This window comes from Chaetodon auriga, chromosome 16, assembly GCF_051107435.1.
Source record: "Chaetodon auriga isolate fChaAug3 chromosome 16, fChaAug3.hap1, whole genome shotgun sequence".
In the NCBI taxonomy this organism is placed as follows: Eukaryota; Metazoa; Chordata; class Actinopteri; order Chaetodontiformes; family Chaetodontidae; genus Chaetodon; species Chaetodon auriga.
Window position 1 is genome coordinate 11334046 of NC_135089.1, and position 23624 is coordinate 11357669.

At 42.1% G+C, this 23624-nt stretch overlaps 1 protein-coding gene across 1 annotated transcript in view; it reads left to right on the forward strand.

Moving 5' to 3' along the window:
• Window positions 1–23203, forward strand: part of cyth3b (cytohesin 3b) — a 37236-nt gene extending 14033 nt beyond the window's left edge. The window contains exons 2-13 of the mRNA XM_076752606.1: window positions 7540–7622; window positions 8026–8090; window positions 9095–9161; window positions 9306–9424; window positions 9826–9906; window positions 10718–10830; window positions 11985–12133; window positions 12702–12813; window positions 16077–16153; window positions 17999–18070; window positions 18215–18369; window positions 20457–23203. Coding sequence (XP_076608721.1) covers window positions 7540–7622; window positions 8026–8090; window positions 9095–9161; window positions 9306–9424; window positions 9826–9906; window positions 10718–10830; window positions 11985–12133; window positions 12702–12813; window positions 16077–16153; window positions 17999–18070; window positions 18215–18369; window positions 20457–20529 — 1166 coding nt within the window. The 3' untranslated portion in view covers window positions 20530–23203. The remainder of the gene's footprint in view (window positions 1–7539; window positions 7623–8025; window positions 8091–9094; window positions 9162–9305; window positions 9425–9825; window positions 9907–10717; window positions 10831–11984; window positions 12134–12701; window positions 12814–16076; window positions 16154–17998; window positions 18071–18214; window positions 18370–20456) is intronic.
• The last annotated feature ends 421 nt before the right edge of the window (window positions 23204–23624 follow it).

Genomic DNA, 23624 nt, shown 5'->3' on the forward strand with positions numbered 1-23624 from the left:
AGACGTAAATCACCATTTTTTTAATAAGTTTGTGAAATCAATATAATTAACATCAGCATTATGAGGCAAATGGGAAACTAGGCCAATGTTTTGTTATTATTAATGTGAGGGAAGAAGTTTTTGGAAGATGGGGACCATAATGGATGAGATTTTGGCAGATCTGTGCTCCTTTGTTATAATAGCAGAAAAGACTACCAAATAAAATCTTTATCTCTAACTTGTTCTCCAGATATGCACTTTGATGGACATTCCTGAGTTGCTCCTTATGAAGAAGTGAAAGGGCACAGTCATAGATTTAAACCTAATGCTTGCTTTCATGGTGAATGACAGTGAAACCTCAGACTAGTGTTTGTTTGTTTTTTTTTTTGTCAAAGTGACTCAATGAAGTAGACAGTAACCCGAGCACTGTGGACTGCAGTGGCTGCTACTCCAGCCTCATAAAAGTTGTAGCTGATGCTCTTAAGGTGAGTAGACTGTATTTAAAAGGACTGCACATGTGACATGCAGGCCAGAACCCCATCATCACAGCAATAAATATGAGGGATTTTATGAAGAGAAGATGGGCCTTTTGGCAGTTTGATTTTTTTATTAGGAAGGCAGATGTTAGAGTTGAGTGTTTTCCAGGTGAAATTTGGAAAGGAACTGATGCAGCTGTGTCTGAAGAGAAAGAGAAAGGGAGTTGAAGTGAAAGTGTAAGAGAACAGAACTGGATAAAAAGAAGGGATGAGTCTAGAGAAGGTGTAGAGAGAGCTGGTTGGACCAGACTGGGCGGTTGCAGCGGGAGGAATGAGGGCTATTTCCATACCACTACTGTCATCTGTCAAGAGGCAGGAACTGTCAAAGAGGCTGTCAGTGTGTGTGTGTGTGTGCTTTGTGTGTGAGTTCCTGTATGCCTCTACATGCTTGAGAGCTGTGAGTAGGAGTAATGCCAAGGGGGAAAAACAATTACTACACACCTACCAGCCACAACTGCAGCTTACACGAGTGGGAAACAAGCTGTTAAAAGCACTGTAACTGTGGCGCTCTTACAGCAGTCTGCCCCAGTACTGACCATCATAAGGACACAGACACCTCTGCTGATGGCATGTCAGTCATCATGGAAACTGGGGAGAGGAAAAAGCGATGTGGTATGTATTTTGTTCAGGAAATAACAAAAACAAAGGATTAGTCTTGTGAAAGGGTTTCTGTTGAATCAGATGTTCACCTGCAGCTCGTGCACAGAGTTCATAGACTGAAGCCCTTTGAGGATTTGTTTGCTGGTGTTGCAGCGACTCTGACACACTTGCCTTTCTTACATCACTCTTAATTCAACTGGGTTGCACATATTTGCAGCAGCCACGCAGCAATCTTCGGCTCTGTTGTGAACTCGTCTAAATGCTCCCTAATTAGCTTGTGGTGGGAACGGCCTCTGCCCTCCTCGTGTTTACGGGGTTGCTATTGTTACGGGAGGACCAGCCCAGTAGTCCTAATCACAGCAGACATCCATCCATTGTTCCACTGTGAGCCTGGTGAAAATCAGGAAGTGTTGGACTGTCTCTGCCGGCTGTTAGCTTTCTGTCAACATTTCACATAGGATTGTCACAGGATCAAAATGGGTTTCACTGTAGTAGCTCATTAACTACTTGGTTAATATTAAATACATACTGCAAGTGATTAGATTCTACTGCATTTTTGTATGGCATAACAATTGATTTGTTAAAGTTAAATTGTTGTGGTTTAACATCAGATATTATCCATGTTGTAGTGTTTTCCTGTTCATCAAATTATGCCTGCTTTTAACGCTAAACTCATTTTAGAAGCGTGTTACGGATTGTCTGTAGTTTGAGATTAAGTTATTGGTCGGGATGGTGTCTGTTGAGTAAATGCTTAAGCTATTAACAGCATGAATGTTAGATAGACAAGTGATTTGCCGATTTTTGGCCTACCCAAATTTCTTGAGCGGTTCTGCAACCCAACCTCCCAGAAGACTGATGTCAGTTATTATTGGAGTAGTATTTTTACATGTTGTGGCTACTGTAGTCTCACAGCAAGACCATAGTACCCAGCCATCTGCAGGTCTGTGTTCTTCTTTTCTCCTTGCTAACCGTTCAAACTAGGATTGCACAAAATAATGCCGACTTCCTTTTTTTTGGTCAGTATTTTTGAGAGTCGGCCATCTTGTTTGAATCAAACTGTCAGTGGACAAAACAGACTGTGGTCTCTGCTCAGGATCGCTGCAGAAGAAAGGCTGATTAAAATGTGTCGTGCAAGTTGATGCAACACGCAAGATTAATAAAATTATGTAGTAACAGCTCGGCTATGATCACATCACAGTGTCCTTGAATGCATCACCAGGGAGAGCTTTCAATTCCCCGCTCTCAAATGGATTCGCACAAAACAGTAAGAACTTAATCAAAAACATAAGGATGACTAAAAATTCACTCTGATGGATTACGTACAGTCTCTCATGCTCGTTTCATGACTCTCCAAACTGACTATTCAGTAAACATCACCCAATACAACAAGGGTATCAGCATGCAAAACCATGCTCTCCATTGCCCTTAATGTCAAGGATATTGGAAAGGCACGACTGTCAAAGGCATTTAGTCATTTTACTTTGTGATCTGCCAATAAAGGCCCATCAGTCATGTGAATCAGATCTCGAACCCTCCAGTATCTCCAGAAGCATCAGACAGTGAACTGTCTCAGGCCTTAGGCCTTCTGCCCAGACCATGGACTGGAATGAGGAACAGGGCAGTCATGTATTATTCAAGACCCTGAGTAGTTCTCCTCAGCTGGTTGGCGTCTAAAGCTTCATCCAGCAATCAGCCAGCAGCTCTGTCATGCGGGTCAGCACCGCCAATGACACAATGTTAAAAACAAATATTAATAGTTGACAGTAACCAAGACATCACTGACTCCAACAAACAACATCATTGAGATGATATGAGCATGCATCATGAGCAGAGCTGAAACACAGCCTCTGTTATCAGGGGTGGGAATAATAAGCATGTGATCTCTGCCTTATGTCCCCTATGACTGTCTAGGCAGGGCAAGTCATAAGTTACATTTATAATGGAGTCATGAGATTTTACCACTAATGGTAGCTAATCCTGTACCAACTGTGACCAGAACTGGCAATTACCAGAATGCTGCGAGACATAATAAACGTATTATAATATGTATTACTTCCCTGTAATATATAAAATTGATTCCCTGACAGGAAATTCCAAAAAGGACTTTTTTGTCCCTGCATCAGCACTAACCTCAGCGACAAGCACACCACATATCCTGTGGCTGCTTCACAATAAAAGCGACCCTATAGCTCACCAACGCTTTTAAAATGAAGCAGCAGTAGCAGTAACAGGCACAGCTTTGATACAGCAGAAAATTAGATAAGTAAATTTGCATCCAGTGAGGACTGGTGGACTCCACCACCAATAATGAAAACTACTACATAGTGATAATTACTGAAAGTATATACATTCAATGGCTGTTGTTGCTGAACATAAATAATATCAAAAAGGGTTTAATGTAATGAAGTTGACTTGCAGGATACACTCAGTAAATGCTGCCATGTCTGTGCTGCCTTAGCAGTAAATTGCTCCTACTTGAACTCTGCTGGTGACATTATCGACCTTTTCCCTAACCCCCCCCGGAGGTGGTGTTGACCCGGGTGGTTACGGTTGAACAAGAGAGGTAAAAGTGATCATGAAAGTGGAGAGGGGAAGGTACTAACTCAATGGCCTTTGCTTTGAAAAAGTGTGGATGGACCGCGTGTCTGTCTGAGAAAACTTTAAGCACAGTGGCGGTTACTCATCCATTCATGCTTGAAGACCAGTGGGAGAAAAAGGCGAAGCGTGCAAGTTCGAACTATTATGATGATTTATTGATTGTTACCAGAACAGCAACACCCTAAGTCATAATATGAAAAGGCTGAGTGGTGTTGCATCGGTAATCTATGTGGCCGCGCCTAGGGTTAAGCATGGAGCGTGTATATAACCTAATATGGATTTTTTTTTTTTTTTTTTCTTTTTAGGAGGGCTGCTCTCTGTGGGAACACACATACACATAAGCACACACTCACAGATTCCTAGACTTTCATGCATAATGCATCAGATGTTCAGTCTCAGCTGCACAGTAGTCGTTGTCCTCACAATGATATCAAATTACAAGAGTTTTCCACACGCAACAAAACACACACAGCGGGGGAATTCTTACCCAAAACAGATTCTGTCTCCTCAGACAATCTGTCCCATTCTCCGGCCCAGGCGAGCTCTTTCAGCCAGAGTAGGAGGGATGGAGGACTTTTTTTGCGCATTACAGACGTAGGTTGCCTGCAGGGTCTCTTTGCTCCACAATTACTGCTTTATGAGGTCACTTAACTGAAGCCAAGGAAAGAGCAGTGGAGGCAGAGAGTGTGAAGATGTCTGGTGGCTGTTCCTACATCACTTTCTGTGCTGTTTGGCATTGAGAGCATCCTTTTGGCTCTTTGTTTCTTTCACACGCAGACTGTTGCCTGTTTCCAACTTTTTTCTGTTTATATCCTTCTCGATCCCACAGACCCTTCAACCCCGCTAATGTTGCATGGACAAGTGAAAGCCAACAGATGTTTACTGTCAGTTCTTGTAAAGATTTTCCCAAAAGTCACAAATACAACAAGATGTAGGGCAGGAATGTGTGTGAAAAATGATTCTCATACATGTGTGGGGTTTTTTTTATTGTGGTCACTTTTTTACTTTTGACAAAACAATCTCATTTTAGGGTCCATTTAGTAGCTGTTCTGGGGTTTTCAGCCACATCACACAATCTTCCTCAGCAGGTAGAATTGGCCAGTTGTCATTCTCTGTCTGTGTGCTAAATGTGAAGCCTGAACTCACAGCCATGTAGCTTAGCTTAGACGGTGAGAGTTGTTTCAATCTTCTCATCTGTCAGAAACAAAGTAAATAAGTGTGTTTAGCTCAACAGTCCATCCATAACAATATATCAATTGCAGTCTTACTGTGTATAATAAATGCAGGATTTAATTAAATCAGCAGCAGCTGTTTAAATGCCATTAAGAGCATTTACAATTTCCCCCATTGTAGTCAAGCCAGTAAAAGAACCTATTTTTGATATCTTGACAAATTAAGGCTGAGTCATCATTCAGCGGCACAATGCTCAGTGGACATGGTATTTATACCCCATTAGCATCCCAGCCCACTTTGCACCTTCCACTGATCGTTGAGAACAATTGTTTTTGCTTTTTATGTGTCATATATCTTTTTGAAACAAATTCAACCCTCCACTCTGTTTCTCTCTCTTCTGCCTTTTTCAATTTGTCGTGTAGAAGTTGGTCGATGCTTTGTGAGCGTCATTGTGTGCGAAGGAGAGATGATCACACAGTTAAAAAAGCCATCGACACCCATCTGGATCCCTGCTCTCTTGACTGGCTGCTCGCCTGTGATAACATGAGCTCCAAACCCTCTGAACATAATAACCTAATGGTCCATGCTGCTTCTGTCACTTTGTCTTACAGAGCAGGACGGAGGAGAGGGAAGGATTTAAAGAGTGTGAGAGAGATACAGTCGATAGATAAAGAGGAGGGGAAATAACTTTTCTTTTTCCATTTTACCGTCAGAGGGGAAACAACGGGGAAAAACGTCTGAATTACAAAGCTGCTTAGCGGTATGATTCAGTTGGGGGATTTGAATCTGCTCTCACCCCCACTTCAAGCACTGGGGTGGAGGCGGACAAAGAGAGAGATAGAGGGGGAGTGTGTGCATGTGTGTGTGTGAGAGAGAAACAGCGTAGGAGAAGCACAATCTGGTATAGCTCCATGTGAAAATGACCTACTTCCTGTCAGCCCACTCTCAAATGGATTGCTGTTTTCTGATGTGCAGAGGAGAGCGAGGGGGAGGTCCTCCGAGGGGTCTGGGGGGAGAAGTTGACGTGGCGTGGTTAAATGAAGGATAAGTAGGTGGCTCAAGGGGACCCACAGTGTAGAATAAAATAAATTTCACGTGTGAAGTGTAAATTCTGCATGCATGGCATGTATGATGTGTACTCACCTGTGCATACAGTGTTAGTGTGCTCATGCTGTAAAACATGCATGTGGCTCTCTGTCTCTGCAGTGTTAATTACCTCAAATGAGGGCTCGACGAGAGCTGACTATCAGAAAGCCAATATTTGAGAGGGCAGGCCTCGCCAGATGCTCAGCGGTCGATGTGTGTGTGTGTGTGTCAAACATACATGATGTTATTTATGACAGTGATCTGCTTTTCAACAGGGGAGTTTCTACGGTTTTAATTTGGTTTAGAAGAAGATTCTCATGAGGAACTTCTTCCTCTTGTGGCTTCTGTGTAATCTACTTCTCACACCTGCTCTATTTTTTAGTACATAACACTATGTAATGCAAAGAGGTACAGGTTTAATGTTTAAATCCCTCACTATTCCCCCTCCCCCCTGGGTTACAAGAAAATAGCTGCTCTACAGTGCCAACAGTATTTGCATAAGCATCTGCATGTACATATATATAAACATGTATACCAATACATATATGAACAGCTGGAGACATTTTGTGCTGCTAAAGTCAAGATTTTGAGATTTCAGTTAATTGTTTAGCCAACTAGCCCATAATTTTCATTTTTTCTTTCACTCTCATCACTCTTGTAGAGTCTTTTTCAGTTAAAAAGCTCTAAAAATCCACTACTCGCTACCTGCTCTGCACCAAACCACAGCCAGACACAGTTAGCAAGTAGCCACTGGAGCATTTAGCAGCAAAGATAGTAAAAGGTATTTCCCTCAAGGGTGGGTGGAGAACAAAATCAGAGGTAAAAGAGAGTGAATATTGGAATTACATCTTTCAGCTTTCAGTTCTTCATTAACTTCAGGCCGTATTTCAACATCTTGTGCCTTCATCTCATGTTTTCTGGCAGCCCTCCACTCTGAATAAATAATGTCCAACCATGAAAGGAACTAATGTCTTTGAGAAAACATATGAGGACTTTTCCAGGGAACAGAAAGCATTTCATTTGCTCCTGTCAGATCTGCGAGATACCCTCTTTTGTTGTGACCATGATCGATTAAGCAAAGAACCATCATTTAGGAGTAGGACAGTCCTATCATATGGGACGTATTCATGCTTACTAGTTTCCAAGGCTTCTTGGTGTTCTCAAGCCATGTGATGATCTGTCCCAGTAGAACCATTGAAGCATAACTCACACTGTGCAGATGCCAGTGATTTCATTTGATTGATATGTGAGTATATTTATAATGTACCAAAAAATTTTTTCCCAATTTTCCCTATTTTTTACATTTTGGAGCGTGCAGAGCTCACATTTTAGAAATGGAGAGTGTATGACCTCCTTTCTCTTAGTGTGTTAATTTAGGTCATGAGTAATGTCTTTGGGGTGGATTCATTGAACAGGTATGCACTGTTGGGCTTAATCCCGTGACTCTGACTGGCTGGTCGGAAGGTGAATTAATTTAATCCATCCTCATAGCCCTGCCCCTCCCTCCCTCCCTCCCTCTCCATCTCACACATGCTCTTTCATTTTCCAAACTCTCTGTATTTTCCAGTACCTGAGGACCTGTCTTTGGAGGAAAGAGATGAGCTGTCGAACATACGGCGCAGGAAAAAAGAGCTTCTGGATGATATTGAAGTGAGTGACAGTCCAAGGTTGATGTTTTGATTTGTTCCTGCAGCAGACGGTTGTGGTGTTTTACATGTCAGAAGACTCATCTGATGCTCAAAAACATGTTGGCACTGAACATTAGTTTGTTTATTTTATGTGTAATTTTTCTGCATGCACTTGTAATGTGTCCATATGTCAGTCCTCTCCCTACCCTCCACCATCTGATATAGGCAGAAATTACCCAGCACTAACTATAAGAAAACCTGTAATTAGGATGCACTTTCTACTAAAGAGTATGCAACTATCAAATTAGGGATCCTCCTACGCAGAATTTGCTTCAGAGCTGCAGCTGGAAGCACGTCGTCCTTCTCCTGTGTGTCAAACACAAATAATAAGCAACTGAGTCATTTTGCTGTTTTCTCCTCTGCAGCGGCTGAAGTTTGAGATTGCAGAGGTAATGACTGAGATCGAGCAGCTAACCTGTGTGGGGGAGAGGTGAGTTCTTTTTTTACTTTTTAATTAATTAGCTGCAACTAATTATTTTCATAATACATTAATCTGCTGATTATTTTGTTTTTTTCTGTAAACTGTGACTAAGTATAATAACTAAATATTCCAACACCCAAAGATATGAAATGACATAGCACAAAAGCCAAAACCAGCAGATTTTTGGCATTTTTGCTTGAATCGCTCAAACGACTAATCAATTATCAAAATGGCTGTTAATTTTCGTCAGTTGATTAGTTGTTTGAGTACTACTTCGTTCTTTCTTTTGCCCTTTTGCCTCCCCTGCTCCTCAGAGTCGTTGAGCCATGTAGTTACCTCTCCCATGAGCCTCACACCTGTCGTTTTTTTGTGTGTGTGTGTGTGTGTGTGTGTGTGTGTGTGTGTGTGTGTGTGTTAATCCCCCTTTGTTTGAGGAGTGAAGCAGGACAGTCCCTCGACTAAACATTAACCAAACAGTCTGTATTCAGTGGCTTTCATTCGATTGGTTGTTGAGGTGGAGTGAGGCTGTGTGTCAGGCTGTGTGTGTGTGTGTTTGTGTGTGTGTCTCAGGTGCAGCCTGGAAAGGGGCTCGGGCTATTTTGGGCACACGAAGCGTAGGGAGCATGCACAGACACACAGAGGTGGAGATTTCCCTGTGAGGCGCATGCAAAGTCTGTTTTGAAGACGAGTGACAGTAAAATGGGGGATGCTCTTCCAAATGGCAGAAGGGTTGGTTAAACTTGAGGGACTGGATGCATTCTGTGTTAATGCATATGTTCAGTGCAGGTGATGCTAAATCACATGCAGCCACATGTAGCATATTTCCATTTTATTTTTCAGTTTAAACCCACGGTGCACTCATTTGACAGAGTAGTAAATAAACAAAGTCACGCCATGTCACAACCATCACAAACTGACCTGCTGGACAAACACGGCAGCCTGAGGACAAAACCGCACCTTTAACTGTCACCTGATGTATGCATGCTTCTGTTTTTTTTTCTTTCTTTTTGCAGCAAAACCACCCAAAGAAACAAACAGATCGCCATGGGGAGGAAGAAGTTCAACATGGACCCGAAAAAGGTCAAACCCTAAACTGATTATTTGTCACATGTTCATGATTTAATGAATTCTCTTACATATCTCCAAGTCAAACACTGGGCTTATTAAAACAGATCTAGAAAGGTAACTGAAGTGTGAGAGTGCTCTTCTTTCTTTTTTTAACAGGGGATCCAATTTCTTTTGGAGAACGATCTTCTCCAGAACACCCCAGAGGACATTGCACAGTTCCTCTACAAAGGCGAGGGGCTCAACAAAACAGTCATCGGGGACTACTTAGGGGAACGGTGAGTTCTCCAGTTTTCCTTCTGTTTTTCCTCCACCTTTCTTTTTCCTCTCCCGATCTTTCTGTCAGATCTCCGCTGCATGTGCTCAGACGAGGGCATAAAGCCCCAGGAAATTGGTAGTCTGGAATTATGGAGCAGAGCAGCGACGGGAGACCGTGCCAGTAAAATAACTGAGAGGACATGTGGTTCTTATCGAAGGGAAATCAATGGGGATAGGACCGTCAGAACAACGGGGATTTCATGCTGCCTGGTGCAGCCGACACAGTGGCTTTCTGTCTAAAACTGGCGCTGTGACATGGCTGCAGGATTATACCTTCCGCCTTGACCCCCAAAGCATATGAATTTGCTACTGCAGTATATTTCCGAAATTAAACCTGACGCATGTCCCTCCTCTCCTCCAGGGATGACTTTAATATCAAAGTCCTCCAGGCGTTTGTGGAGCTTCACGAGTTTGCAGACCTCAACCTTGTACAAGCCTTAAGGTGAGTTCACTACCAAAAATAGACTGTGTTAAAAAAAAAATATGGAAGGAGCTGTGTTGGTTGGTGGGCATACGATCCAGGAAGTCCAATTTGAGTCTTACATTCATTAATGTGGTCTAAAGGCTCATCACAGACATCAACAAACTACAAGAGAGGATTTTATGACACATTTTATTATTGCATCAATGATTGCATGAGGTACGCATGAGAATTATGTCATGCATGTTACAAACTAAGTGACATGTCAGGAATGTGCTCTTGTGCCCTGACAGATGAGGCTGTGTTGTGGCAAAAGTTCAGCCAGGTTCAACTTCTTTACAGATGACACTGTCATGTTTTTGCTGGAGGCTGTGGTCTCATTTAAAATGAATGGGCAGTGCTAATGTTGGTCATAATGCAGACAGTTGGGATATATGGAGTTTTCTAGTCGTAATAATCAATTGTTGATGTGAACGATATCAGTGTCAGAAGCAGGTGATTGTGATGATGAACGTGGCAGTCCTCATCGTTATACTGTTCTGTTCTGAGGACAGTGTCCTGTTTAAGAGTCAGTAAAGAGAGTTCTTGTTGATGTTTTAGCTTAATTTGGTGTCTGATTTTATTCACGTTTAAGATGTTTTGTTAACATTAAAAACCTTCTCAGTAAGGATGTTCCATAGGTCCTTTCCTTTCTTAATGTAAATGTAAAAGAAAACAGCTGGCTCACACTGGGTTTGTAATTTACAGTGAATATTCATGTACTGTAATACACATTTGCATCTACATTTCATGATGTCGTGTCATTATATTTTCTCTCTCTCTGTGGTTGTAGGCAGTTTCTGTGGAGCTTCAGACTTCCTGGCGAAGCACAGAAGATTGATCGTATGATGGAGGCATTTGCCTCCAGGTACTGCCAATGCAATCCTGGCGTCTTCCAGTCCACAGGTACCACACACACACAGACACACACACACACACACACACATGCACACTCTGCAGCAGATATATTTTATGAGTCAGACTCAGGCAGACAGTCCAGGACAGACACCAAGGGCCAACCAGACCACCTCAGCCTCAAATCAATACTCCTGACTGTCTGTCTTCCCCCACTAGACAGCTGGACCGGTTTGGGCTGAGCTCACAACACTGGAGATTTTCCTAAAACACTGGAGAGTATGAGCACAGAGAATTTGATGGTTTATTCCCTCATTCTCAGTCTAAACTTGACTGGGCCAACAGTCCGATGTGAGCAGCTTGCTCAGTATTCGCACTGTCTCCAGCAGTGATAAGGAAATTGGTCACCGGTCAATAGTGGTCATTAGTCTTTGGCCCATCACACATCGTCTGCTGCTCCCGTGCTAACCGAGTGTTGAGGAGGACACAGGTGACAGCTACGGTCATGAATATTGATGTGGTGCAGTGGTGACACACCCAGACTTAGTTATTGGTCATCTCTCAGGACCGGTGTGCTCAGGGTCGTAAATTACAGTGCAGGGCATGTTGACTGGGGCAGTTAGTGTGTGGATGGATGAGGTGGAGGAAGGCTTGCAGGAGTTATGATGTGGAGTCGCAAGAGCAGTGCATCATGGATTTTGTATATGTGTGTGTGTGTTCATGGCTTCAGGGACACTCTGACTTCACCGCATCATGGCCTTGGAGGGCACCATGAGTGTGTGTGTGACCCAGAATATGGGCCTCTTTGTTGATTAAATCCTCCTTTTTATTAGACGGAGCCCTAAATTTGGTTGTGTGAAAATCAGTTGATGGATTGCAGTTGTGTTAATCACAAATTATTTGTGCTGTCTTGTCAATACCATTATAATAAATTAGGGAAATGTGATCCTTTGTACAGCCCGCTGCCTCTTCAGAAATGATACGGTTTTAATAAGAGCTCACATTTTGGATTAACTTTCGGAGTGTTTGAAATTCCTGATAGCAGTCTTTGCATTGTAATATCAATTATTTTAACTTGTTCGAATCGTTCAAATTGTTTCCACACTAATTCATGATTTCGAAGCAAGAAAATGTGTCCAGACACAGACAGAGACCTGGATTTGTGCTGTGTTTTACAGTGACACTCTGTGTAATTACCTCCACAGACACCTGCTATGTCCTATCATTTGCCATCATTATGCTGAACACGAGCCTGCACAATCCCAACGTCAGAGACAAGCCCCCCGTGGAGCGCTTCATCTCCATGAACAGAGGGATCAATGAGGGGGGAGACCTCCCAGAGGAGCTACTCAGGGTGAGAGCTTTGACTTGATGGGTTTGTTAGGTATGACAAATGGAAACAATGTGCTGTGTTGGTTAAACAGGCATGAATACTACTTTGACAATTAAAAGTATGGCTTTTAATGGATGCTAGACACACAAGAAGAAATGTATATATGAATTTCTCCATTATGCAGAGAAGAGAGTCATGCCTTGAAAATTGAGATATTTGCAGCTCAGCAGAATTAGATCTTCTCCCCAGAGGCTGATGCTAATGATCTGGCGCGATCTCTCAAAGAAAAACCCATAAAAACAAGTTGATCTACCCACATGCTGAAGGCTGACGTGTGTATCAAAGTGCCCTTGGCTTCATTTAAGTTGAAAAAGACATTTTGTTAAAGAGACTCCCAGCTCATTGAGGCATGAATCATTGTCTCCGATACTGAATTAGAATCTATCAATGTCTTGTTTAATGCGGCATTAATCTGAAAGCTGAATGTTTGGAGGATGGAGGCAAAAGTGTGCGTGCTCATCTGGAAGCGTTAATGTGAACTAATGCTTTTCCATGACGTTCTCTCTTTTTGTTTTCTTTCTCTGCACAGAATCTATACGACAGCATCAAGAGCGAACCCTTCAAGATCCCAGAGGATGATGGGAATGACCTGACGCACACGTTCTTCAACCCGGACAGAGAAGGCTGGCTGCTTAAATTGGGTTAGTGTGTGTCTCCATGCATTCTTCTGCTGAGGGAATGGAAGACATCCTGGATGACTTTATTTGGTTACTCTACCACTTTTTCTCCGTACAAACGTGTCGAGCAAAAATCTGATTTTAAGTGCCCGAAAGACTTTTATTCCATCGGTCTAAACCTTTGTTAAATTAGGTAATATACAATAAATAGACACATAAAGGTCTCTGTTCCTTGTGTTTATGGTGTGTATTTGAGCTGTGCAGTACTCTGCGGTAAATGTTATCTTTAATTATCCCTCTAAATTATTTTAGACGGTTCAGTAATAACTTTCATTTTTTTTATCATTGGCAGAATATGTTGTTTATGTTACTGGGTTACTTATGTTTAATTTCCCCTTCACTATATCTCATGAGGCTGTGAAAACCTTGTATTATGCATGACCTAAAGTATGCATAAGGTGTGCACATTCTCACACAATCAGTTCTTATAAAAGGAACCACTGTATGTGTGAGAAACGGTGCAGTGAGCATTGTTTACACATCGAGACCCAGACCTGTGAAAATCATCTTAATGCAGTTTGGAAAGGAACGCACACTAATTATTTGTTCTGTGTGAGTTTGTGTGTGTATTTGTGTGTGTGTGTGTGTGTGTGCCAGGGATTGGATGGGGTTGTATACTTTCCCAGTGAGGTAATACAGTTTTTGTTCTTATTTCTACCGTTTTTTGCCATTTGTTCCTGTTTGTTTACACGTGTTTTTGATTTGGACTTTCCTCCCTCGCTCTGCCGTTCACACTACATTAAAGACATTAAGATTTATTATAGATCATAAAACTGTTTAAGAGCCTGGATATTGTTTGTAAAAGGTTAAAGGTCAATCTCACTGCAGGTGATCAGCTTTATTGCTATGTTTACACACACACACACACACTACAACACACACACACCTGGCTCCAACCTGCACATTCCTCTAACTCTGGGTAACGTCTCTGTCGTCTCATCAGACTAGTGAGTATGAATGCAAATCGCCCCACTGTGGCTCACAGACCTAACATGATTACATTCTAGTGCGGTTCCTCCCTGGAGCCATTTCCCCGCACCAGTTCTCACTATAATATTTCTAATTTAACTCTCTAAAAATAAACCCTGGAGGATGTGAGGGAATAAATGCCTTTTTTTAGCATATCTCTGTCTACACTGAGCGGAAATTTGGCCACGCTAATTCAATAGCCAGAATCTGTTGAAATGTAAGGCAAACCCGGGGCTTGTGTAATTATGTGTGGCCCGTATGGGCTCATGTGAGGCGCCACGAAACAGGAAATGGCTGCAGTGAAAAGTGTTGCGACCGTAAGGGACGGTTGGTGATGAGAGGAACTAATCAGGAATGTCAGGTCAAAGCGCGCACACACACACACACACACACTGACACAAACACATACAGGAAGTCGTCAGAAAGTGCTCATGTGCACGTCTTCATGTTTCGATTCATGGTTCGTGCAAGTGTGTCAAAGCTCAGGTTGCATTTGAATGTTCCCACAGCGGTGGAGTCTATGTCTGTGTTTCCTCAAGTTTACTTTACTGACTATGTTTCTGAGGGAAATACTGGAATTTTTACAACTTAAGTTACTTTCCAAATTATGATCTTCACACATCAAACATAGGAAGATCTTAAAAATATGATCCTTTGTCAAAAATTAAACTACCCAACAGTACATACAAGTACAGCTAACTCGATTAACTGATCAATAGACAGAAAATGAATTGGTAACAAATCAGTTGATTAACTGAGGAAATAATCAAGAGATTAATCCATCATTAGAATTAACATTAGTCGCAGCTCTGTACAAAATGGTTGAGCTCCACCTCAACCAACTACAACAGCAAAATCCTGCTTTTACATTAATGCATTAAGTAATAATAATGTATAATGTACTTTTGTATGTGTATAATGTACTTTTACGTATATTTTTCTGATAACACTGACATAGTTTTACTTCAGTAACATTTTCAACCCAGGACTGAACCTAAGGATCTGAATCCTTCCTCCAGCACTGTTTTCTCGCAGCCCTCATGCACACGTGTCCCCCACCAGGAGAGCTTCCTCACTGTCCCTTCTTTACATCTCCGAGACGAGTGGCGTTTTCCTCCGACACGTGGCTCTGCAGTCACTGCCAGAGGCTGAATTTGGCTTCAAAACAACGCGTTGGATGTTTGCGCTCTCTCCCCCCCTCTCTCCTTGCTTTTTTTGGATGTAGTTTTGGATGCACAAGTTAACATGAGAGGTGGAGATCTCGCTCTGGGGGTTGGTTTGTGTGTGTTTGTGTGTGTGTGTGTGTGTGTGTGTGTGTGTGTGTGTGTGTGTCTGTGTGTTAGTTTTTGTGCTTAAATGTCTGTGTCTACATGTGTGTTCCTTCAGGGCTGCTTTAGGTGTCACATTGGGTTCATATCAAGTGCTGTGTGCTCCCCTCTCCTGAGAGCCAATGAAGTTTTATCTTGTCGCCTTTAAAAAATGAATATGCAGGGTGTGTAATAATTTATCACTTGCATGAGTCATCATTTAGCTAAGCTCTAAGTGAGGAGAGATTATGGCGCTTGATTGTAATGCTTCAGTTTTCTTCAAACTGGCTTTCCTGCATATTTCAGAAAGTCAGAGGGAACTTTCTCTTGATGACAGGTTTACATTTGAACCTCAAACCAGTGTGGAGGCAATACAGCAGCATTCACCTGAAACACTGTGATTAAAACATTGCAGTGCAGCTTTTTCCTTTCAAATAACTTTTTTTTTTTTTTTTATCAGTTGAACAATACAGAAGATCTCATATTGGTTTTTAGAGGGCACTGACAGAGAGAAACATCAGCTCAGTCAGCACAAAGCACAAACCTACAGCCAGCCTGTCTCAGACTGTACGACAAACGAACTAAATAAATGTACTAATCGCATGCACTGCACATTAATCGTATTAAGTATTAATGTTTGTGTCTAATTGTCACATGACAGTCATGTGGTTGATGACAAGCAGCCTTTCTTACACAGGAAATTGAATTACAGCAGCAGTCTTTTTTTTCTATTACCCAAATTATGATTTGTAAGAGTAATTTTTGAGTCTGGGGGTCTGAGTTTGCAGTTTGCATTCAAACAATATAATATCTGTGTTTTTTAAAGTGTGTGGATGTGGCGTAGCGTCATTAACGAGTGTCACATCCCTGCTCTTTTTCCTGAGGGGAGACAGCCAGTCTGTCACTGCGGCCTTTGTGTCACTTCCTGTCTCCTCTTCTTCTTCCTGTCAGGGGGCCGAGTGAAAACCTGGAAGAGAAGGTGGTTCATCCTTACGGACAACTGCCTCTACTACTTCGAATACACGACGGTGAGTGTCACACATACTGTATATCACCTCTAATGCAATGGCTTGAACTGCTTCCCTTTGGCCAGGTGTCTGATGTCAGATGGTAGTGATGATGATGATGTTGATGATGCCACTTGCAGCTGGTTTTCCAGATTTGGGTCAGTCAGTCTTGAGCAAAACTGAGTCTGTGAAAAGAGGCAAACTTCAGTGCATGTCTCCTCAGAACGTTGTACCTGTTTACATCTTGTCATTGCTTTGCAGCTCAGTGATTTCATGTTGTAGGTTGTCAGGCGCATCAGCTGGTTCCACATTAAACAGTATAGCAAATATGTTCAGCTCTTTTTGTTTACATTTCAAGTCCTGAAACCTCTAACCAAATGCCCGAAGGAGGTTTCACACTCACTTGCATATTCAGATGTCAGAGCAGGCTTATCTTGCAGAGTAGGAAAATGCACGTGTGTGTGTGTGTGTTTCCTCTTTTAAGTTGCACTTGCCACAGCTTTAATTTCACTTCAATGATGTCACATTTGAAAGCAGAGAGACTATGAACATTTTGAAAGAAGATTGGTCTGGAATGACCAGTAACATCTAGGGGCTAATGTTTGCTAATGCTGGCTGTTTGGACCACAGTTAGTTACACTGTGCTGTTAGCACAGTTTGATGATTTTATCATCTTCATCTACGTGTAACACATTCGTACTGCACTAGTGTTAGCCAATGTTAGCACAGTCTTAGGAGTTTATGACTCTTTCTGCACTTGTGTGACCTGTGCTAGTGTTAGCTAATGTTAGCAAAATTAGCTGATTTTACTTCTGCTTATCTACTGCAGTGCCAAAGATACACTTTGCTATTGTTAGCTAATGTTAGCACAATTCACAGGTTTTACTTGAACCACAGTTGCTCTCTTCTACTGTTGGATAATGTTAACAAAATCTGCTCATGATTAAACTGCTAATGATAGCTAATATTAGCACAGTTAGCTGACTTTATGGCTCTTTCTCTACTTGTGCTACAGTTAGTCAGTGCTAATGTACAGACTGTATGACTGCATGTTTTGACATGTCAGAGAGAGATATTTTCATGTTCGGGCCCGTGTAACGATGATGTCTTTAAAGCGTCGGTCTCAAGTGAATCTTGGGAAATAAAGGGAAATTCAGCATGTCTGTATCCTGTAGTTTCCATTTGTGGCTACTCTGGCAGATGCTGTTGAGGAAATGCTTTAATGGTCACTAGTTGTTGTCAGTCATGGCTCAGCACATTGGCACTTGTGGGTGGTTGCCCCAGAAAAGCTTGGGTCAGCCCTGCGTCGCAGAGTGTTGATTCGTCCTTATTTTTTCTTTCTGACTTGTGTGTTTGTGTTTGTCTAGCCGTGCTGCTTTCTGTAAGAATAAGTTTATATGTGCATCATTGAAGATTTTTATCAGTGCCTCTGTGTCCCTGCAAGCTGCTACATCAGCACTGTCCTCTGTCTACCCTGGTATTATCCTTCAGGACACTATCATTATGTCCCGTCCTCTGGTCTGGCTGCTCCACACATTATCTGCTATGCTAAAGAGCAGTGAGGACGAGGAGGGGGCCAAGGTTGATTTCCTTGCTAGCAAAACATATCAAAGAGGATTTTATTCACTTTTCTCCCTCACAAACAACTGATCTACTTTTCTCTTTCCTTTCTCCATTTCGTCCCTTCACCTCTTTATTTTACACGATTCTTAAATGCACCTCTTTCTACATCTTACTTTTTACTTTTCTGATTTTCTTGTTTGCCTGCTTCTTCCTTTGATATCAACTGCTCTCTCTCTTTATATTTACTTGCTTGTTTTTCCTCCCTCATCTCATGTTTCTCCTTCTCATCCCTCTCTCCTTTAGGACAAGGAGCCTCGTGGGATCATCCCACTGGAGAATCTCAGCATCAGGGAGGTGGAGGAGCCCAGGAAACCTGTGAGTGTTGCCTCATTAGAGCCCTCACCCTTAGATCTTGCTTCAAGTAGCTTTCCTCCTCTGTTACTGTATTTTTTGGATGTTTAAATCAAGTGATCTCACAGTAGCACATTGCTCATGCCCTGCTCTTTATCCGCTCTCCAGAACTGTTTTGAGCTCTATAACCCCAATCACAAGGGTCAGGTGATCAAAGCCTGCAAGACGGAGGCAGATGGGCGTGTTGTTGAGGGCAACCATGTGGTGTACAGGATATCAGCACCCACGCCGGAGGAGAAAGAGGAGTGGATTAAATCCATCAAGTAAGATTCTTGTCAAGTACCCTTGAAGCAGTAGTTTTGGGAAACACATTTATTAATTGCTGAGAATTGGCTTATTCATCTGAAGTTTCCACATGTTGCCTGGCATCCTCACAGTGATGACATGAAGTTAATGCACTTGCATGACGACAAACAAATAACTTCACTCTACGGATTTAACAACCACATTATTACATATTGACAAGTGAGCTTTAAAGGTGCTGCTAACTGGATTTTGTTACCTTCAGACAGAACAGCTTTTCTTAATGCTAAGCTAACCTAACCTGTGCAAGCTGTAGCTTCCTATTTACCATACAGATGTGAGAGTGGTATCGATCTTTTCCTCTCACTCTCATGAGAAAGCGAAGAAGCGTATTTCCCAAAATGTTCAACTACTCCTTTAGTAAAGGGCCTCAAATCAAGCCTAAATGTTGATATGCACCAGCATTGAAAACGCATTAATTTGTGATGGGTAGTTAACTTCATGAGCTGATTCCATTGACAAAGCTGCAACTCAATAATGGTTATCATACTAGATACGCAATACAGACATCAGCTTTTCAAAAAGACTTGATGTAAATGGTGCATTTGAAGCACCAAAATCATCTTTGAACCATGGAGTATAAGACCAACATAGAAAAGACCCTGGAAATAGACAGGTGCATGATTTCAAAACACTTAATCTTTACTGAGTATGTCATTACATATTTGATGTGAATAGCAAAACAGACAAAAGCGTTCTTTCTTTCTGTCAGATACCATACATACCTCTCTGTAATAACAACCTTGCTGTGAGTGACCTAAATGTTGCTCTGTAATCGCCTGCATAGAGGATGGTGCAATGTCAAAGAGAGTTGGCTCAGCAGAACAGAACACTTGTGTACTGTAATACAGTGCAATCCCCCCTCCTCCTCCCCGTCCTCCCCCTCTCTCCATACTCTCAAAGAGTATTCACTGGGGAAATGATGGAGGATTAGTCACTGCTTATAGCGCCCTAGGGGTGAGCCAGCAAACCCAGGAAACCTATCCAGGAGAGCCAGCTCCAAACTGGGCTGATGCATTTGCAGCCATGGAGGCCAACAAGCCACAGCTTGCACTTAACCAGAGGGGTCCAAGAGGACTCGGGGTCTGGGGAGATAAAAAGGCATTTTATGGAAATGATGATTTCCCCCATCTTCTAAAGTAGAGATGATCACAGAGGCAGCGCTCTATCTGCTTATCTTGAGTCTCAAGCGCACAGGCTCAGATGATGGTGGCCCAGCTGGGTCAGTGGAGAAAGTGGGCTGCTGTGTTGATAAAAGAGAAAAGTACGCTTTTATATATTTCATATAACACATCCCATTAAATATATCAGGCTTTTATATATTTTTAAGTACAGAAATGGAAGAAATGTCGTATTAGTCATGGCAACCTTGCTTGGATTTGATCACTCGACAATAGAGTTTTTGTTTCATGGAATTGGGTTGTGCAAACTGACAATGAGCAGTATGAAAGCGCGGGATAGTCATCATATACAGACTCATTCTTCAGCGCGTGGCGTTGTAAAGGGAATCAGAGATATCCGCAGTGGGGGGTTGAGCCTCTTCTTGCTTTGTGCTGGTGCTAACAGGATTTAGCAGCCGTGAAACTGGGCTCCTCAGTAGAGCCCAAATGGCTTCCTGACTCACTCGCTCCCATTGTACGCTGCTTTTCCATCGCTCTAAAAAAGGAAAGCGGGAGAACGCAGAAGAATCGTGAGCATCCTTGTTCGTCCTCCTTCAGACCTGCAAACCTGCAGGATGGCGAGAGGGAGAGTGTGTGATTGCGTGTTTTACTACATGCTTGGCAGAGTTCTGGAGGAGGTTCCGGCAAACTGGAGTACCAAGAAAAACTTGGGAGGGAGATGGGGGTGGGGGTGGGGGGGGTCCTCATCAGAAACCATGGAAACCAAACTAGGTCACTGCACAAACTTTGTTCTTTTTTTTGATCTAGTTAAGGCAGGGGTTTGTATAAATGTGCCTACATTTCCATATCAAAGATGCTTGAGACACTCCTCTCATGTGGCCTTATTATTTATTTCATCGCTGTCCTTTGATTGGCTTCTTCTCCAGGGCCAGCATTAGCAGAGATCCCTTCTACGACATGCTGGCCACCAGGAAGAGACGCATCGCTAACAAGAAGTGAAGAGGGACAATCTTCTCAACCTCCACCGACTCCATCTTTCTCTCCTTCCATTCATGAACACATAAACCACACACTGCAAAGCTGGTCCACCACAGACATGACTGTCAACCCCAGAAAAGACTTTGCCCCTGAAGACAAACCTCAGTCTCTCCCCCAGGCTGTCTACAAGTCATGTGCGCTTGCTGGGGAGACATCACACACTACTGAGGGGACAGCAGAGCTCCAGAAAACTCAGATATATGGACATGATTCTTGCATGGAGCAGCACACGAACAACCAACCGAGCAGTTTGTTTCTCCTCAATCTCATATCCCCTACCTCCCCCTCTCATGCCCGTAACTTGTTTCAAGGTCTCCCTAAAGCGCAACTGCCATGTTTCAGGTGCACATGCATGCATGTGAGTTATTATAGACCAATATGTTTGTGTTTGTGTGTGTGTGTGTGTGAGAGTGTATGTGTGTATGCAGCAGTGTGCATGCTATCAGTGCACACAGCATCTACAGTATGGGTGCCATACAAGTCATTCAAGCGTTCTCTCCACTGTGCTTTATTAAAAAGTTGTAATTCAAAATCAGAGTTCAGATCTATGGTTATCTACACAGGGCACGAAATGTGTGTGTGGATAGAGACGTTTGGAGGAAGGAGGGTGGGAAGAGGAGACAGATGGACACTTTTGGGAGGTGGTGGGTTGATCAGTGCAGTATAACCTCACCTGGACCATGTCGTCATCTCACTCTGGTGCTGAATTCTTCTTTACAGGTGCCATGGCTGAAGCCCTGCTCAGAGTAACCTCAGAAAACAGTGCTGGCTTACATTTAGGTTAGCGTTACAGTCTTGAGTCAGCTGGGCTGATATCATTTATTTGTGTGGAGCAGAGAATTTTGAAATGTGCATACTTTTTTATTTTAGTTGAGTAGAAAATAAGCTTTTGCTGAGGCTTCAGATGAAACTTGCTTTTTGGGCTTCAAGTTGGAATCCTTAAGATTTCAGTCTGGGTTAATTTGGCGACATCCATGTTTAATGGTGGTAAAAGCAAGTGCAGTTTAATACTACAACAGACTCTTTTAGCAGCCACTTTGTCAGAAATACAGCAGAGTAGCATCTGGTGTGTCTGTTTACAGTGCAGCCAAACAAACTCACATTGTTTTAATAAAAACGTCAGTGAGTAATAATTGCAACCGTGATGTGATTCCATGCAGCACGTGGCACAAGTAGTTTTTCACACAGCAGCAGAGCACAGTAAAGTTAGCCACCTTGAGGAGGTGGAGGTGTGCAGCATGTCACTGTGCTGCTCCATGACTATCTTGCAAAAATGCCAAAAATGAATTCTTGATGAGCAATCATGGTTAGTACTAACCTCAGTGACAAATTAAATTAAATTCTATAATTCCACATTAAAAGCCACAACGTGGTTTGCAGTTAAGCGCTTTTAATTAGAAGTGTTAGGTTTGCGTTAGCTGTCGCTTGATACTGTTCTTATACAGCTGCAGGAGACTGGACAGGAAACAAATGAGGCTGTTACCTCTGATGTAAAATTTAAAACAGTAAGATTACATGCATGCATAGTTTCCTTTGAACCCCTTGTGTGAGTGAAAGCAATTTAAACCCAGCAGGATGATGGCGGACTCCGCCACTACCAATGAAAGTTAATACTTATAGAGGTATTTACAAAATGGAAATACATTAATTAGCTCTTGCAGATTAAATGCGGACCATAAATGGTATCAGAAACAGGGTCTGATTAGATGAAAACTTAAGGATTTTAACTTTGAAAAAAGCACTCTCCTTTGAGAAAGTCTTTTCAGTCTACTGCGTGGGTTTTATTTATGGCTGTGCAATGGCCCGATAGGGTACCAGTCCGATTAAGCTTTTTTTCCCCTTCTTCTCGTCTATGACCTATGTCAGTGAAGGTCCATGTATTGCTGTGATCCACTTTGCATTTGGTTTGTAATCCTAAAGATCCTTGCTTGCTTTTGTGTTCCTCTTTAAAAGTATATGAATATAACCAACTATCATTTTGTATTTATTTTTCGTTTGTGAAATGGTTTAATACTACCTGTAAATGTTAAACAATGTATGCTTAAGTTATGTATGTATATATAATGTATAGGTTTCTGGTCTCTTTGTTGTAGTATGCACACTCTGTGTAACATGTTTGAGCCTGCAGGCAGAAGTTTGCATCAGCTGAAGTTTGGGGTCTTCTTTACAAAAGCCTTAAACAATCATAACAAAACATATGATGGTGATGATGATGATGATGATGATGTAGATGATGAGAATATTGGTCAATAACTGTGACGATGCTGTTAAAAAGCCATGACTGATGTGTGAGAAAGATGGTTGTATTTTATGATGATGATAAAGATTATAGTGAAAATGATGTTTGATGTTAATGACGATGATTATAGTGAAGTAATATCAGTGGTGATGATGATGATGATGATGATGATGCTATCATTGATGATGATGTCAAAAGCTATAAACACCAGTAGTTTTCTATGTGATTGTAAAATAAATGAAAGCCTTGTGGTCAGGGCAAAATATTATCTTCTACCGCCCGTGTGGGCTTATAGTTACATTAACTTTTATATTCTCTGTAAAAGCTATTGGTAGCGCTGTACATTACGTGTATCTATATAAAGTATACATAAAGCTTACAGCAGATTTATGGTGTATTTATTATTGATGCTTGTCTTGACCTACATATTTGCATGAGTAATGAGCTATCATTAATGAATTATACAGATCCTTCTCCTAAAGTGCTGCGACAAGCTCTCTGAATGTATATCACCATCGTCCTCAGTCACGCAGAGAAATGGCGTGTAAGTCAACCTGGTCGGACACATGGTAAATGAACAGGAAGTAGAACAGGAAAGGTAAAAGAAAACATGTTGAGCCCCTGACAGAAACGTGTGACTGGGAGAGAAGCTGTGGGCCAGGATGACTGGGGAGAGAGCGCCCTCTACTGTTTATCTACAAAAGTCGAGGAGTCAATAATTATAGTCACATGAGAGGAAATGTAAGTATGTGACTACAAGCCACGTTAATTGAATTATTATTAAGGATGATAATAAGGGCTATGGCAGGGTTTGGGG